The sequence below is a fragment of the Gorilla gorilla genome, chromosome 1 (assembly GCF_029281585.2).
Source record: "Gorilla gorilla gorilla isolate KB3781 chromosome 1, NHGRI_mGorGor1-v2.1_pri, whole genome shotgun sequence".
NCBI classification, from domain to species: Eukaryota; Metazoa; Chordata; class Mammalia; order Primates; family Hominidae; genus Gorilla; species Gorilla gorilla.
The window spans coordinates 11,841,777-11,861,186 of NC_073224.2; the positions used below are offsets into that span (position 1 = coordinate 11,841,777).

Genomic DNA, 19,410 nt, shown 5'->3' on the forward strand with positions numbered 1-19,410 from the left:
GGTGCATTCCTTGAAATTAGGGTGCATAGAGTGTTTGTTTAGGGCCCTTCAGTGTTGGGGGACTAAGAGGAGCTCCCATTGGTAAACCTAACTTCTGATAGTGCAGCATTAAGACCTTTGTGTTAACATCAGTGTCCATTTTATTCATCCCATCTCTTAGTAACCGTTTAAAACTTCATCCTGCTTGGGATTCATTGACTATCTGTTTTGTGTTACCCATTCACTTGTAATTCAGTCTTATTTTCTTAGCATCTGTAAGACCCATATTAAGAAGCTGAGACAACAAGTCTGACACATTTCTTGGACCATTGATAGATTTTGCAGCAGTTATATCAGATGCCTGCCTAGAGGGGCCCCTTTAGTCACAGTATTTACCATGATTTAAGGGGCATATTAAGGATGAACAAACATCCTGATGACCATGAAGTTAATCCAGCATGGTTTGCATATGCAGCTTACCAGCTATGTCATCTATGGAGTGCCACTTGGCATTTAAAGGAGGGGAAGGACCATTTCCCTTTTCAGGGTAAACAAATTTTACAGTGGCTTTTACCCAGTCCACCAGACTAGCTCTCCCCTTAGGAACAATCTGTTGTGTGTTTGGATCATGTACAACCATCTATGATTGTTCAGTAATAAGGTTCCTGCATCAACCCCAAGCAGACTTCTTCATTCTGCAACATTCGGAATCAAAGATACTGCTCCCAAGTTAGTCACTCTCACAATCTATTTTCTTAAATGTTTTTCAGGAACCCGATGAATACCAGTTCACAAGGCGAGATAACTCCTTCACACACAACCCCTGCTTCCAGTACTATCTTGGTTTTGTCACCCACCATTTGGACAATGTTCCTGGTGGTCAAAGGCCATAGAAATACTGTCTGTTTTTTTCAGCATAATTTTCCATTGGGTTTATCCTGGAGGCTAACAGCCATAGCTCAAGCTAACCAAAATCCAAGCTTTTTGAGCATCAGGATTTCCTTAACACTCTCTCTTACTTTCATTTTAGCTGTTTTAAAATACAGCAGACTGAGCCAGGCTCAGTGGCTCACATTTGTAATCACAGTACGTTGGGAGGCCAAGACGGGCAAATCACTCGAGGCCAGGAGTTTGAGACCAGCCTGACCAACATGGTGAAACCCTGTCTCCACTAAAAATACAAAAAATTAGCTTGGCTTGGTGGCATGCGCCTGTAATCCCAGCTACTTGAGGGGCTGAGGCAGGAGAATCACTGGAACCCAGGAGGCAGAGGTTGCAGTGATCTGAGATCATGCCACTGTACTCCAGCCTGGGAGACACAGCGAGACTCCCTCTCAAAAAAAAAAAAAACAAAAAAACAAACTGCAGGGGCAATAAGACCAGCAGCTCCTCACTTCTGTCTCTAAAGTGGGGAAAGGGCAAGGGTGGAGGAGGCTTTCTGTAATACCTGGAAGCTGACCGACAGAACTTTGATGAGTACATGAAGGCTCTAGGGATGGGCTTTGTCACTAGGCAGGTGGGAAATGTGGACAAACCAACAGTGATTATCAGTCAAGAAGGAGACAAAAGGTGGTGATCAGGATTCAAAGTATGTTCAAGAACACAGAGGTTAGTTTCCATATGGGAGAAGAGTTTGATGAAACCACTACAGATGACAGAAACTGCAAGTTTGTTGTTAGTCTGGATAGAGACAAACTCATTCACATACAGAAATGGGATGACAAAGAAACATATTTTATAAGAGAAATTAAGTATGGTGAAATGGTTATGACTTACTTTTGGTGTTTTGGTGATGATGTGGTTGCCGTTCACCACTATAAGAAGGCATAAAAATGTTCATGGTTTGGAGCTGGAAGAGCTCTTTAGTTTTCCTCTTTACTCAAGTCTCAGTGCTATCCTGCTGTTACAGTATGGTTGATTAAATGGTTATTCTTGCTGTGGAGGTGGAAAATGGTGATTTAAGAGTTTGTTATTCCAAGCAGTTAGCCTAATTTTAACCTGGAAGTTTATCATGTTTTATAATTAAATTTTTGTCTTAAAAAAAGTGGATACATTTTATAATTTCCTTTGAAATGCAAATCAAATTGGAATAAAAATCTTACATGTGGGGGAAAAAGTACAAGTTACCAGTGGATTGTGTATTTAGCTTGTTTCTCATCATTTTGCAATTCTTTATGTATCCAGTGATCTAAGTCCTTGAGATTTTGGTCTGTCATTTCTAAATTCCATTGACAACTTCTATATGTAGTAACTTAGCACAGTACAGCTGCCGTCTCATGCCATTGGTGACTGTATACCCATTTAGGCATCAGAGTTTGTCATTGTCTGCCCTGTCATTCTTCCTTTTTTGAAACAATGTTTTTGCCATGCTTTAATGAGTCCTACTTATGATGGCAACTGTGTCAGCTGTCCCTAAGACCACTCTCAGGCTCAGTGAGTCATGACTCACGAGACTCAGAAAAGACTCATGGTTATTGTTTATGATAGTGAAAAGTACAGATTAAAATCAGCAAAGGGAAAACCACATAGAGCAAAATCCTGGAGAAACCAAGTGCAAGCTTTAAGGTATCTTCTTCCAGTGGAGTCACATGGATGATGTGGTGAAGTCAAGGATCTCCAGAGAGACAGACATAATCAGATACATATACATATATGAGAGAGAATTCACTGGGAAATTGGCTCATGTGATTATGGAGGTTGAAAATTCCCAAGACAGGCCATCTGGAAGCTGGAGACCTTGGGATGCTGGTAACGTATCTCAGTCCAAGTTCCCTGGGAAGCTGATGGTGTAATTCTTAGTCTGAGGCTAAGGCCCCAGGAACCTGGGTTTTGGTGGGAAACTAGGGAGTTGCTGGTATAAAGCCTGGAGTCCAAATGTCAGAGAGCCTAGAGTTCTGATGTCCAAGGACAGGAGAAGAAGAGTCCCCATTCCAGGAGAGTGCCTTTTCTTTGCTTTTTTTTGGTCCTATTTGGGCTCTTAGTTGATTGGATGGTGTCTGCTCACATTGTGGGTGAATATTTCTCACTCAGTCCATCAATTCACATTCCAGTCTCCTCTGGAAACACAGAAACAGCTATTAGTAATGCTTTACCAGTTCTCTAGGTATTCCTTAATCCAGTCAAGTTGACACATAAGTGCATCTGTGATGGTTAATTTTAATTCTCCCAGTAGTGAAGTGTTGTCAACTAAAGAAGCTTACCTGAGCCTTGGTGTCCAGGGTTTTTATTGGAAGTCAGTCACATAGGCAAGCAGTACCTTCATGACTGCCCTGAGATGCTCAGATTCCAACCTCTCAGAGCAAAATCAGGCACGAAGTATTAATCATGCATCCTGTTGTTTGCATAAACTATCTAGTCAAACTGGTACCATGTGGCCCAAGATCTCCAGCATACAAAAATACTTTGACCAGGCAGAATATTTCAAAGGCTCAGAATTCATTTCCCAGGAGTTGGCCAAGGGCCAATTCTGAAGACTGACTTTTTTGGGAATGTGTAGAGTTTGGGCAACCCAGGCCTGATGTGTTACCCTTTTTCTGCACGTAAGTCCATTAAAATAACCCAATGCGTTTGCTTGATTACTGGCATCTCTTTTTCCTTGGACTCTTAAGTTCTTACTGGTGGATCTTAACCGAAATCTCTTAACGTGATCAGCCAGTTACTTTGTTCTCTTCTTTCATATTCTTTTGAACCTCTGTATTAAACATTGCATCAATGATTGTGGTTTATTGTAGGAAGCAGATAATGGTTTGATCTGCTATACCTTCATCAACTGTCATTGTTCTATTGAGAGTGTGATTTCAGTGATTTATGTTCTAGAGTTATTTCATGCAGTTCGTGTAGCTTCTATTCTTCAGCAGCATGTACCAAGGTTATTCATTATTTACTAGTTCATTCACTCATTATTTCAATAAATATATGTCGAACACCTAATTATTTGCTAGGTACTGCTCTAGGCACTGGGACCATTTGAACGAATAAAACTGACAAACTCCTATCCTTTGGGAAATTATATTCAAGTCAGCAAGTAGAGAATAAATAATACACATAATAAATAAACCATAGAGTATGTAAGAAACTAATCCATACTTACAGAGAAAAGTGGAGTAGGGAAATAAGGAATAATGATGGTAGCGATTTTGGGGACTTAATGCAGTTTTAAATAGCATGACTATGGAAGGCCTCACTGAAAGGTGAAATTTCAGCAAGCATTTGAAGGGGATCAGGAAGCAAGTCCTTTAGATATTTTGAAGGAATAATGTTCCAGCAAGGGGAAATAGCAATTGAGAAGGCCCTGAGGAGGGAGCTTACTTAGCACATTCCGACACATTCTTTGAATAGCTAGGAGTCTAGCATGGTGTGGAACAAGAATGGTGTAGGATGTTTGTAAGGATATTGGCTTTTACTGTGAATGAAGTGGGAAGCCTTTGGAAATTTTTATGCCGTGTAGTTACACCGTCTAGTTTTCAGTATCACTTTGGCTGCAGTGTTGACAATAGACTGTGGATTGGAAGCAGATAGTTTGCTAATTGCAGCAGTAATCTAGATAATTGATGATAGTGGCTTGTACTAGGGTAGTAGCAATGGAGGTAGTGATGATAATGAGACCTTGGGTGTATTTTGATGAAGAACCAACAGGATTGCTTGACAGATTGAATGTGGAGTATGAGTGGGAAAAAAAAGGAGTTGGAGATCATCGTTAAGATGTTTGGTGTAAGCAACTGAAAGCATGGTATTGCCATTCACTACATTGAAGTTGACTGCAGGAGAAACTTCTCAAGGGGAGATTTGGAATTAGGTTTTAGACATGTCAAATTTGCTATTTTTGTTAGATACTCCAGTTTATGTCATTGATTATACATCCATGCCAAATAGGCATTTTTTAAGTTTAGGAAAGAAGTCTAGATTTGAGGTATAAATTTGGAAGTCTGTCAGCATATATCCTGTATTAGAGCCATAGTCTGAATGAGTTCACCAAAGGAAGAGTGTACCCAGTGAAGAGAATTCTGAGGACTGAGTCTTGGAGATGCTTACAGAATAAGGGTTTCAGAGCAAAGGAAGCAGCAAATGAGACTGCGGAAAGACAACCACTGAAGAGGAGGAAGATGAAGAGATCAGGATGTCCTGGGACCCAAAAGAAGAACGTGTTTTCAGGAGGAAGGAGTGATCAAATGTGTTAAATGTTATGTTTATGGCTTCTCTTCTGAGTAGGAAGTAAGATCGCATTTTGAAAGTGTGAACGAGTGAGGTTGAGATAGAGAGACAAATAAATGAAAAGCTCCTGTGCTTGGAAGTCAGCACAGACCTGGGTTCTAGTCTTAGCTTAGTAGCTTGACTAGGTAAGGGTTAGTGTGTACATTTAAGTATACCTACCAGGCAAGGAAGAAGGCCTGGGAAAGATTTGAAACAACCATCCTGAGAAATTGAAGAGTGACCTAAGTAGCGATGGATGAAAGAGGCCTCAGAAGATTCAGCTGAGTTTTTAGGGAGATTCCAATGGTGTTAGTCAATATGTTTGTGTAAATTTATCTTTAGATGTGAAATATAGAGTTAAGAGGGTAGAGATGAACTTGTCCCAATACCGTGTATGAGAGAGGCAGAAGAAAGACTGGAGTCCAAAGTGATTATATCATGATGGAAGTCAAAGGAGTTCATTTGGCCTTCATCTAAGGAACATTTGGAACAGGAGCATCAAGAACAAAGTATCAAACACAATACTCGAGAAAGGCGCAATAATGTTTGTAGTTGACAGAGAACAACGGTGCTTTCATCTCCATCAAGGTGAGAAATCTTCAAAAACAGGAATAGAAATCAAGGAACAGAAGACAGTCTGACAGTTGGAGAATGGAAGAAGTATTAGAAGCCATTATCTGGGCCAGTGCTCAAGTTCTCAAGAAACAAAAGTTAGAACCCAAAATTTAGAGCTTGATAAGTGTGACATCTCTCCTCTGGCAGGAAAAAAAAAAAGTATACATTGCTAACATATGGCTTGTTGAGACAGTGGAAAAGTAAATAATAATCACTGGTAATCATTGTTTAATTTGTAAAAGTGTGTCATATCACTACTCATCAGGGAAATGCAAATCAAAACCACAATATGATATCATCTGTATTAGTTCATTCTCACACTGGTATAAAGAACTGCCCAAGACTGGGTAATTTATAAAGAAAAGAGGTTTAATTGACTCACAGTTCTGCATGGCTGGGGAGGCTTCAGGAAACTTACAGTCATGATGGAAGGGGGAAGAGGCATGTCTTGTGTGGTGTCAGGCGAAGAAAGAGCGAGTGTGTGAAGAGGAACTGTCAGACACTTATAAAACCATCAGAGCTCCTAAGAATTCACTCACTATCACAAGAACAGCATGGGGGACACTGTCCCCTGATCCAGTCACCTCCCAGCAGGTCTCTCCCTCGACATGTAGGGACTATGGGGATTACAATTCAAGATGAGACTTGGGTGGGTACCTAACCATATCATCATCTCACCCCAGTTACAATGACTTTTATCAAAAAAAAAAAAAATCACAGATGCTAAAGGGAACTCTCCTATGCTATTGGTGGGAATGTAAATCAGTATAACCACTATAGAAAACCATATGAAAGTTCCTCAAAAACTAAAAATAGAACTACCATATATATATCCAAAACAAAGGAAATCATCATATCGGGGAGACGTCTACACCCTTAGGTTTATTGCAGCACTATTCTCAACAGCCAAAATATGTAATCAACCTAAGTGCCCATCAATGAATGAAAGGATAAATGCGATATATGTACAGAGTGGAATATTATTTAGCCATAAAAAGAATGAAATCATGTCATCTGCAGCAACATTGATGGAAATGGAACCCATTATGTTAAGTGAAATAAGCCAGGCACAGAAAGACAAATATTGCACATTTTTGTTCTTATGTGGGAGCTAAAAAATGGGATTGCATCAAGATAGACAGTAGATTGGTTGTTCCTAGAGGCTGGGAATGGTAGGGGGATGGGGAGATGGAGTTGATTAATAGGTACAGAAGTACAGTTGTAATAAGACCTAGTGTTAGATAGTTCAGTAGGGCGACTATAGTTAACAACCACCTACTGTGTATTTTAAAATAGCTAGAAGAGAAGAATTTGAATGTCTCCAGCATAAAGAAAAATTAAAGGTTGGAGGTGATGAATATCCCCATTACCCTAATTTGGTCATTACACGTATGGAACGTGTCAAAACAACACATGTACCCCAAAAATGTATACAACTATTATGTATCAAAAAAACATGTGCCAAAGTAACATTTCTCTACCCTCTTCCGGTTTCTCCCACCTGATTCATGTCTTCCTCTAGGTCTCGTTTATAGCTCTGGGTGGATGGAGGAAATGGTTTAGACAGAATGTGTCTTGATTTCAACTAGACTTGTGGTCAATTTGGAGAAAATAATGTGAGCAGAGTACCTAGTGAGGTAGATAGTAGGTTGTTTGAAGATGGGAGGCAGTTTTGTGAAGTAGAAATGACCTTTACTATTGAACTTAGATGTGGGATCAGTTGGTGCAGGGATTAAAGGAGATGACACTTATGGTGTTCTTGATCATTAAGGGTAGAAATTTTCTTTTTCTCCTCTTGTTTGCCCTCTCCTACACCTCATTCCCTCAGATAACCTAATTACCACAAAACATTGAGAGGGTCAAATGAAAGGAGAACTTTAGATCATGTGTAGTAGAGGGTGAATGATAAATTGGAGAGGATTGGGAAAATAAAATATTAAAAAGACTATTCCTCTGCCTCAAGAAATAAAATCCCATTCCCCCTAATTCTTCTTTCTATGAAAGAAATTAGATTTAAAAATTCATTATTTACTATTTTACCATGGATAAATATATGTAAATTTGTATTTCAAAAGCTTTTCCATGAAAAAAATACATTGTATCCCCAAGCATTTCTAGAACTCTTCATAATTATGATCAACAAATGGATTTTTTAAAAGGCATCACATTGTTTTAGTCACTGTTTTACTACTGTTATTTTTAACTTTTTGTTTTGACATGTTGCTTTTAACTGTAATTAAAAATTATTGGCATCTGTGTTTACTTTTTAGCTTGCGCATACCTTATCTTCATAGCAGAAACTAATTAGTATGTGAAATACAGTACCATTAAATATGCATTAATGGGAAGAAATTCTAATCTGATCAGCTGTAAAATATGTTAGAAAATACATTTTGGTATGTACATGGTGTTCATTCCACTTCCATTCTCATAACAAATACAGTTTTTGCTTTTGCCTCCATACGTCTTTACTTGGTTCCTTGGATGTGGTCAGATTACAAATTTAGGGGGTAGAAAAGTCTTCCCTCATGAAAGTTACTAAGTGATTTAGAAAAATATTATGTGTGATAAGCCTGTTTTAACAAAATAGAATGTAATACCCCACTGAAAATATTCAAAGCACTGGAATATCTTTTCTATTTCTAAATACATTTCATACATACTTTTCTCTAGTCTTTTCCTAATTTCTTGACCCAGATCACTTAACATCTTAAACCGTAACAGGTAAATGTTATCTTCTGTGAATTTCTTTCTGAACTGCCTATAAAAATGTCTGTGATTCACTCTCATGTCGGAGGCATGTAACTTTTATATTAGCACTGTTAACTTTATATCTCAGAACTATCCCCTTTTTCTTGTTCCGCTGCCACCATAGTAGTCCAAGCCATCCTCACTTCTCTCTTGGGGTACTGTAATGCTTTCCTAATTGATCCTTCTTAGAAGAACGTGAGTAGACTTTTACAAACATTATGTCACCCCCACCCCATCACTTTCTCTATGTCCCACACCATCACAATACCCAACTTACACTCTTCCAATAGCATTGGTTTTCCCTTACAGCCCCATTGACAATAGTGGATAACCTCCACTTTTTCCTTAATATCACTTACCAGAAAGAGTAATTATTTAAGTTGGATAATTTACTTGTTTGTGTTTTCCACTAGCCTATGAACTCCATGAGCAATGGGATCTTATTTTTTTTATTAAGTTACCTTATACCAGCACTGTTCTTAGCAATTAGTGAGTGCACATCAGCAGTTTTTTTTTTTAAGTGAATGGACTTGGTTCAGTATATCACAAAATAGCCACTTGTATAATGCTTAATTATGTATTTCATATTCCCTCTGTGATGCTCATTAACTGTAGTATCCCCTTCTCTGGTTTTTCCCATTAACACTGATCACCATGTAAGTAGAATTAAAGCTCCATGAGAGCAGAGAATTTTTTCTATTTGTTCAGTGTCCTGTCTCTGATGTGCAGACGAATACCCAGAACATACTTGTTGCATATGTGTTGAAGGAGTCGGTGGGTGGGTGGGTGGATGGATGAATGAACTCTTGCACACTTGACATCTTGGAATTCTTTCCTATGATACACAATTCAGTTCAATAGACATTTATTAAGTATCTGCTGTATGCTTACCATTATGTTAGGCACAGTGTATATGGAAATCAGTAAGTTCTGGTGTCATTTCTGCTTCTGATTTATTTTGTTTTACAATGTTTGCTATTCTAATTAACTTAGGAACTATAGTACGATATGACATTGGCTTTCAATTTGAGCACTTAAAACTGACTCCTATAAAACAAATAAGACTGAGATGATTTCATGTTTATGCTTTCCTTCACTTGTTGTTAATTATACTTTCTGTTCAGACACAATTGATCTTACCTTCTTTGAATGGTTGTGGGATCTTAGCTTCTTTGATTAATCTAGTTATCATTATCTTTCGAGTTTAAGGTCAAATATTTTTATAAAGATAACAAATATAATGCAGTGTCCTGATGTTTTGCTTTTCATGTCTTTCTTGTATCTAATTTTGATTTTCTGACAGTGTTAAGAAATTGATTCAGCAAGGGTTTTATTTAAGATCTTGCCAGAAGTGAAGAACAGAGATGCTGTGTTAATTTCAGCAGTTGTCTTCCTTTCGTTTCTTCTTTAAGATAGTGTTACTTTTGAAATATGAAACATTATCTCCAGTTCTCCATATGTTGAAGAAAACACTAGTTTGCTTTTGATATCAATATGAAATTTATGCCCAAAGTTGGGGAAAACATTCTTAGTTTATTTTTGGTTTGAAATATACTTACATTTTAAAATGATCACCTACAGTAGGAGGGTTGTGAGCTTTTTTTTTTTTTTTTTTAAGAAAAGCACATTAAACCTGTAGTCTCTGGAGCTAAGCTATGAGGACGAAAAAGCAAAAGAAGGATACAGTGGACTTTGGGGAGTTGGGGGAAAGGATGGAAGCAGGGTGAGGCATAAAAGACTACACATTGGGTACAGCACATGCTTCTCAGGTGATGGGTGCACCAAAATCTCAGAAATCACCACTAAAGAACTTATTCATGTAACACCACCTGCTCCCCAAAAACCTATTGAAATAAAAAAAATGTGTAACACCCACGCCCCCAACCAAAGGAAAAAAAACAACCTGTAGTCTCTGCTACTTGGGAGTCTGAAGCGGGAGGATTCCTTGATCCTCAGGAGTTTGAGCTCAGCCTGGGCGACATAGCAAGACCCTATCTCTAAAAAAATAAATAAGGAAGCATATAAGGCTGGGCATGGTGCCTCACATCTGTAATCCCAGCTACTCAGGAGGCTGAGGCAGGAGTAATGCTTGAGTCCAGGAGTTCAAGGTTACAGTGAGCTGTGATTGTACCACTGTACTCTATCCTGGGCGACAGAGCAAGAACTTGGCTTTAAAAATTAAGACACAAATTAAAAAGCCACAAGCAGAAAGGTATATATTTTTATACTCTGTTCCTTTCTATTTCTAAAATGTGTAATTTAGAACTAAATATTGCATGTTTATTCTGTGTTCTAATAACTAATTTATTTAAAGTAGGAGACTTTTAAATTCTTTGATATTTATTGTGAAATATATCCTTTCATCCCCCTGAATAAAATGTATTACAAACATGGAGATATTAAATTACCTCATGCAGAAATATTAGTTGATAAATCGTTACCTTCAAGGAGGAAAGCTCAATATTTAATTTTGTGTGTCCCTGATAATTTTCTGACTGATTTTTATATCATTATTGATATACTTTGATTAAGTATGAGTGAATTTATATGAACTTATACAGTCATCTGAATTAAATCATTAATTTGAGTTTTTTTGTATTTTGGTGGAGAGAATGCTGAGTGGTAAAGGAAGCATGCCACTGTGTTTTAAAATCCTTTTCAATCTCTGGGCTTAACCTCTTCCAATTTTAGAGAAATAGTGAAATTATTATTATCAGTGCTCAAAACATATATTGAAGGTTTGCTTTTTTTCTTTTGTAGGATGAAGTGGCGCACACTCTAACTGAAAGCAGAGTATTAAAGAACACTAGACATCCCTTTTTAACAGTAAGTGACTAGAGGACAGATGTTATAATCGTAACATTTGAAATTTAAGGAATTTTATGTTAGAAATTAAATTGTGAAAAATACTATTCATTTAGATATCTCATTTTCTTTGTGGAAAGACCGTAAGTCAGATTTCTTATAACTTATTGGAATGTATGGATTTTTACAGTGCGTATGCATTGATAATTCCTCCCATTATGCATTTATTTTTTGAGAATTTTTTTTCTCCCATGAATCTCTTGCCATTAAAAACAAAAACAAACCATAGAATTAATAGATTACCTCTGGCATTTTAAGGAGACTATTGAGGAAATGGCTGATTTTAAAAAATTTCTTAAACATAAAGATTTTATGTTTGTTTTATTGGCTTCTGATAAATATTTTAATGATCAGAAGCATTTCTTCAAATATGGAAGGCAGAAATGTTTATTGAATATATTTTATAGAAATGAGACTTCTTTGAGGGATAGAGTACTTTAAGAAATATGGGAATGCTAAATACATTAGAGGTGGGATAAGCCATGCTATGTTTTTTTTCACTAGACAAAGTATAAACTGATTATATGGTATGCCTACAACTTAGTTGTCTTGAAAGAAACTGGATTTTTTAGTTCTGTTCTTAGATTCCTTGTAATATAGGGATAATTGGTAAAGTTTCTGTATTTTCTTGGTTCCAATGAACTATATTGAGATGAAAAATAATAGCTAGACTTTCCAAAGTGGAACCCTTTACACTGTTTGGAATATCTGAAATAGACATTTTCAGAGCTGTCAGTAGATACCTAGACTTACTTTGCTACCTTTTTTGGTGTGTTTATTGTCTAGTGTAATAAGATAGCATTTTGGTATTTTTTAATAACCTATATATAACCTACAAAATTATATAAACCAACTCTGTTGGGTTGGGTTCTGTTGTGCACTCAATATGCAAAAGGTGATGTTGTCATTGTATTAGAAACCTGAGTGTAACAACCGTAGCTAGATTCCTAAGGAACTTCAACTAGTGTAATTTGTTGGCCACGCTGTGAGGTTGCATGGATGAGAACCTTGAGTACTAATGCAGCTTCAAATCAATGGCAAATTAGATTGAGAAGTGCTTGTTGCAATTAAGTTTACTTTTACTTGAAATTTTAATTTTAGTTTTTCTTGTAATAATACCTGTTGTGAACTAAACATTTGTTTTATGTTTCTCATAAACTCTTAAGCACTTTTAAGTAGTAAATAAACTCTTAAACAATAACAATTCTTTTCATCTTTCATGCTTACTATTTCTATGTGTTCTATTTTTAGTACTATTATAATTATAAGAATACAGGATTATAATGTAACATTTTTTCTTTTTTTTATTTCAAGTCCTTGAAATATTCCTTCCAGACAAAAGACCGTTTGTGTTTTGTGATGGAATATGTTAATGGGGGCGAGGTGAGTCAAGAAGTAAATCCAGTATTTGCATGGTAGTATTTTCATTATTTTAAAAACATTACTTAAAATACAAGTTACAACATAGCAGTTCTCCATTTCTTGATAGGAATTTGTGTAGCTCTTAATACTATTGAACAGATGGGAGCGAAATTATTTCTGATGAGATGTAATGATTGTTTTTATATAACTACATTTATATGTTGGAAAGCATAATCATATTCTTCTTTTTCCTGTGTTTTTAAATGTAAAAAGTTTTAACAAAAGTATGATTTTTGAAATCATGTTATTAAATTTTGAAAACCAGAAATACAAGATTTATTGTTTCACAAAGTTTCTTTTCAAGTAGGCTGTGAACATGGTCAAAAGTTATTTTACCCATTCTAAACTCAGTGGAACAATAGTCCATGGGCACATTATGGCTGAGTTTTCTCTTCTTTATAGTAGAGTACTATGACTATATATATGTGTGTGTGTGTGTGTGTGTGTGTGTGTATGTATGTATGTATATATGTGGGTGTATATATATGTGTATATGTGTATATATATGTATGTATATATGTATATGTATATATATGGGTGTGTATATATATGTGTGTGTGTGTGTATATATATATATATACATTTTTTTTTTTTTTTGAGATGGAGTTTCGCTCTGTCGTCAGGCTGGAGTGCAGCAGCACAGTCTAAGCTTACTACCACCTCTGCCTCCCGGGTTCAAGCGATTCTCCTGCCTCAGCCCCCCGAATAGTTGAGACTACAGGCACGCACCGCCACACCCGGCTAATTTTTGTATTTTTAGTAGAGATGGGGTTTCACCATGTTGGCCAGGATGGTCTCGATCTCCTGACCTTGTGATCCGTCTGCTTCAGCCTCCCAAAGTGCTGAGATTACAGGCGTGAGCCACCACGCCGGGCCTACCATGACTATATTTAAGAGACTGACAATATTTTGGAGATAAATTTAATATTTTTATTGGCACATTTCACTCGTTCCTCTATTCCTTCTCCTTTCTCTTCCTTGGTTTTGATCACAGTCAATGTGAGGGAAAAGTAAATTTACTGGAAAAGCTAACTGGAAATATTTTTATTGTGGGCTTTCTGAAATCACTTTAATTATTAAATAGGGTCTTGTGTCTCATGAACTTAAAATATTCTTATTTTCCAAAATAATTAAATATCCTTTATGGAATTTTTTTCCTGTAGAATTATCTGATTTGCAGGAATTCGTTTGTTGCAAAACTTCATTCATTCAGGGCTTGCATGGTGGCTCAGACTTGTAATCCCAGCAGTTGGGGAGGCTGAGGCGGGTGGATCACTTGAGCTCAGGAGTTTGAGACCAGCCTGGGCAACATGGTGGAAGCCTATCTCTACAAAATTAAAAAAATTACCTGGACATGGTGGCACACACCCAGCTCCTGTACTCCCAGCTACTGAGGAGCTGAGGTGGGAGGATCACTTGAGCCTGGGAGGTCAAGGCTGCAGTGAGCCATGGTCATGCCACTGCACTTCAGCCTCGGTGACAGAGCATTACCTGGTCTCAAATAAAAAAAAAAAAAAATCAAAACCCAAAACTTAATTCATTAATTTGGTAAACACATTTTGAGTGCCTAGGCAGTATGGGTTTATGAAAATGTGTTTAGATATTATCCTTGCTGTGAAGGAGTATATAACTTCCCTTAGTGTATTACAAATTAGAATGCATAGTGAAAGACCTAACTTCTAATAAAGTCATAAAAGAAAATGCTTTATGGATGATCTAGCCCTTAGAGTAGGCTTAACGAGATTTCACCCAGGAAATTGATGTAAGAAGTTGTTTCAGGCAGAGAGGATGGGATGGGCAGAATCACTGGTGGGTGATAGGACAAGATAATTAAATAATAATAACCCAGGAATACAGAACTGGGCCCTTGCAGTAAGATGTCTGAGAAAATATGAAGAAAATGGATGTTGTGGAACTGTAGGATTGGTACATCTTTTTTTTTTGAGATGGGGTCTGGCTCTGTCATTCAGGCTGGATTGTAGTGGTGCCATCTCTGCTCACTGCAACTTCCACCTCCTAAGCTTAAGCTATCCTCCCATCACAGCCTCCTGTGTAACTGGGACTACAGGCATGCATCACCATGCCTGGCTAATTTCTGTATTTTTTTGTAGAGATAGGGTTTTGCCATGTTGCCTAGGCTGGTCTTGAACTGTTGGCCTCAAGTGGTGCACCCACCTCAGCCTTTCACAGGGCTGGGATTACAGACGTGAGCCATCACACCTGGCCATATTGTTACATCTTAATTACCAATTAATTAGATCTTGGTAGAAACAGAAAGGTACAATGAAAAGTGACTTTTGGTTGGAATTTGGGAGCCTTAGCAGATACAGTGCAATTATGAAGAACATGTTAACCTTATAAATTTGGTTTTGAAACAGTTTTTCCTAAGCTTTTAAAGTAATATATGTGTGGAACTATGATGGAGAGTGGATAAAGAGTCAAAACTGTGGATGCAGTTTTGGCAGCCATTCCCATAAAGATTATAATTTAAGTATGGAGGTGGAAATGAAATTGATGAAACCTCTTACATCAGTATCTATCAAAATTTAAAATGCGCTTATACTTGGACTCAGCAATTTCATTTCTAAGAATTTATCCTACAGACGTACAGTTGCACCACAGAATGATATATAGATAAGTATACTCATTGCAGCATTGTAGTACTTTAAATGAGCATTCGTAAGGAGTCTGCTTAAATAAAGTTACATTCATGCAGTGGAATCTCTATATCCATCTGAAAGAATGAGACAGCCCAATATGGGCATTTATAGAAGTTAAAAAAACTAGGTGTAGACAGAGTATAAAGCATACTTCTGTTGTGTTAAAATAAAATTAGACCGTAAACATGTGTATATATGTTTGTCTATTGATCGAGTATCTCTGAAATTATGCACTGGATATTAGTGCTTGTCTTTGGGAAAATAAACTGAGTGGCCGGGGATAAGATAGGAGGAAGACTTTTTCATTGATGTATTTTTCAATATCTTTTGTGTTTTGTGCCACATACATGTATTATCTAATAGTTGAAAGTAGACAGACAAATAAATGGTTGGATGAATGGATGACCAAGGGAAACAGTAAGACAGATAAAACAGTCCGCAGACAAAAACTTGGAAAAACACTATTAAATGTCTCTATTTTTTAAACGGTATTATGTATTCATGTCTATAGTAGCAATTTTCACATTGTTTTACAATTACCTGTTTACTTGTCTATCTTTCCCATCAAAGTGTTAGCTTTCTAAGAGGCTTGTTCATGGTATAACCCTAGCATCTTATTCACTACTTGTACATAGTTGGTGCTTCACAAATATTCATTGGATTATTTGAATGAATAAGTGAACAAATGGATGAAGATTCCCTCAGGGATTAGGGATAAGAGAAGTTAGCTAAAAGTGGTAAAATAGGAACTACTGAGGAGTAGGAAGAAAAATAGAAATTGATGTAGTATACAGTTTATTTTGTTAAAAAAGCTGAAAGTGTAAATTTAGGAGAGGATATCTTTTTATTTATGAAATACATATGTATTAAGTCTTTGTGGAAGGCACTCTGGTAGATATCTAGGGCATACAAATCTGAATTAAACATAGATCTTGCCCTCAAAGAGTTTATAGTCTGCTGGAGAAAGGGTACAAAAATAATACTAAGTGTGAAATAATTATCACTTCTATCATAACAGATAGATAGATTGTGGGACTTTGGTGGAATGAGGGAAAGCTTCCTAGAGGGCGCTACCTGGCATCTGCACTTCTTTTCTAAACCCAGAGTACTTAGAGATTAATTAATTGATGATTATTGAAAAAAATTTTACACTAAAAGCAGATTTTCAGATTAGCCAGATGATTTTCTTTAGCATTAATATTCCTACATTATTTTTCTTGTTCAGCATATCTTTGTTTTTCTTCAGAATTTCTGTTTTGGATTGGGCTATAGATAAGTATTATTTAATATTTTGAAGCAAGTGAACTGATTCTCTAGGGTCTCACTCCATCACCCTGTCTGGAGTACAGTGGTGCAATCTCGGCTCACTGCAACTTCTGCCTCCTGGGCTCAAGCAGTCCTCATGCCTCGGTCTCCTGAGTAGCTAGGATTATAGGTGTGCACCACCACACTTGGCTAATTTTTGTATTTTTATTAGAAATGGGGTTTGGCCATGTTGGCCAGGCTAGTCTTGAACTCCTGACCTCAAGTGATCTGCCCACCTCGGCCTCCCTGTATGTGATGTATAATTTTAACGTGCGTAGGTAATTACAGTGTTGGTACACACACACACACACAGAGAGAAAATGAAAAGTTATTTATATTTAATAGCTTTAGTAGGAAATAGAATTTTATATATTTAACCTCACAATTTTTTTTTTTTAGATTATCAGATGTATTTTAAAATAGTTATTTAGTTCTTGGAGTATAGTAGGATTATTTCAATTCTTGATTTATCATGACTGGGGAGGAAACCTATGCTTGATGTGTTTATCCTTGTGGCAACTTGTTTAATTTTGGTTTTGCTTTGGGTTCACCTTGCTGTTTATGCTGCCCAGGGATGCCTTATAAAAATGCAGAAAACGACCAGGCATCGTGGCTCACACCTGTAATCCCAGCACTTTGGGAGGCTGAGGCGGGCAGATCACGAGGTCAGGAGTTAGAGACCAGCCTGGACAACGTGATGAAACCCCATCTCTACTAAAAATACAAAAAATTAGCCGGGCATGGTTGTGGGTGCTTGTAATCCCAGCTCCTTAGGAGGCTAAGGCAGGAGAATTGCTTGAACCCAGGAGGCGGAGGGTGGAGTGAGCCAAGATCACGCTACTGCACTCCAGCCTGGGTGACAGAGCAAGACTCCGTCTCAAAACAAAACAAAACAAAACAAAAAAAACAAAAAAAAAAAACTTACTGTAGAAAAAGTATTAAACATAGTAATTATATTTTTGAAATAGGTTTAAAGTAAGGGAAACAATAAACACACATAAACAATTCACACTAGCACAATCCACACATATACCAAGACTCAGCCAGTGGGGTAGGATCTGTATGGCATCTAAGGACTTGAGCGTGAGAATACTGGCCTTTTGTAAGCAAGCTCTGGTAAGTTCATAATACCAAAATGGCAGCACACTCAAATCTTCTTATATCAAGTTTTTGCCCTAAGATGAGCTGCTTTAGTGGCCTCGTTGAAATAACTAGCCCAATTTTTACTCAATTTGTGCTTATTGTTCACTGATTTTTAATTAACAATAGCATCTTCTTCTTAGTCTGTGCTCTAGAAAGTTTACCTTGAATTATAATTTGAGTTAGGGGTTTAGCATGCTCTTGATTATGCTTGTGATTTTTATGTGTTTGTCAATACAAGTCACATGCCACGTAGCAATGTTGAAGTCAATGATGGATAGCACAATGGTAGTCCGATAAGACAAACATGCACAGGTTTGTAGCCTAGGAGCAATAAGCTATACCATATAGCCCAGGTGTGTAGTAGGCTATGTTGTCTAGGTTTGTGTAAGTCACTCTGTGATGTTCAAACAATGATGAAATTGCCTGTATTAGTTCTCACACTGCTGAAAAGAACTGCCCCAGACAGGGTAATTTATAAAGGAAAGAGGTTTAATTGACTCACAGTTCCGCAGGGCTGTGGAGTCCTCAGGAAACTTACAATCATGGCGGAAGGGGAAGCAAACATGTCCTTCTTCACATGGTGACAGGAAGAAGTGCTGAGCAAAGGGGGAAAAGCTTCTTATAAAACCATCTTGTGAGAACTCACTGACAATCACAAGAATCACACAGTGGTAACCATCCCCATAATTAAATTACCCACCAGGGCCCTCCCATGACATGGGGATTTTGGGAGCTACAATTCAAGATGAGATTTGGGTGGGGACACAAACTATATCATTCTGCTCCTGGCCCCTCCCAAATCTCATATCCTCGCATTTCAAAACACAATCATGCCTTTCCAACAGTCCCTTAAAGTCTTAATTCATTTCAGCAATATCCCAAAAGTCCAAGTTCAAAGCCTCATCTGAGACAAGGCAAGTCTCTTCTGACTATGAGCCTGTAAAGTCAAAAGCAAGTTAGTTACTTCCTAGATACAATGGGGGTACAGGCATTGGGTAAATACACCCATTCCAAATGGGAGAAATTGGCCAAAACAAAGGAGCTGTAGGCCCCATGCAAGTCTAAAGTCCAATAGTGCAGTCATTAAACCTTAAAGTTCCAAAATGATCTCCTTTAACTCCATGTCTCACATCCAGATCATGCTGATGCAAGAGGTGGGCTCCTATGGCCTTGAGCAGCACCACCCCTGTGGCTTTGTAGGGTACATCCCTCCTCCCAGCTACTTTCATGGGCTGGTGTTGAGTGTCTGTGGCTTTTCCAGGTGCACGGTGCAAGCTGTCAGTAGATTACCGTTCTGGGGTCTGGAGGACAGTGACCCTCTTCTCACAGCTCCACTAGGCAGTGCCCCAGTGGGGACTCTGTGTGGGGGCTACAACACCACATTTCCCTTCTGCAGTGCCCTAGCAGAGGTTCTCCATGAGGACTCTGCCCCTGCAGCAGGCTGGTCATCCATGTGTTTCCACACATCCTCTGAAATCTA

General features: G+C 37.7%; 1 protein-coding gene and 1 pseudogene across 5 annotated transcripts in view; both read left to right on the forward strand.

Moving 5' to 3' along the window:
* The window catches only part of AKT3 (AKT serine/threonine kinase 3), a 344,485-nt gene that overhangs the window by 217,837 nt on the left and 107,238 nt on the right, over positions 1-19,410 (forward strand). For all 5 annotated transcript variants that reach the window (XM_063707276.1, XM_055380781.2, XM_055380779.2 and 2 more), the window contains 2 exons: positions 11,296-11,361; positions 12,715-12,783. In XM_063707276.1, coding sequence (XP_063563346.1) covers positions 11,296-11,361; positions 12,715-12,783 — 135 coding nt within the window. The remainder of the gene's footprint in view (positions 1-11,295; positions 11,362-12,714; positions 12,784-19,410) is intronic.
* LOC109028300 (fatty acid-binding protein, brain-like) lies at positions 400-6,523 on the forward strand (annotated as a pseudogene).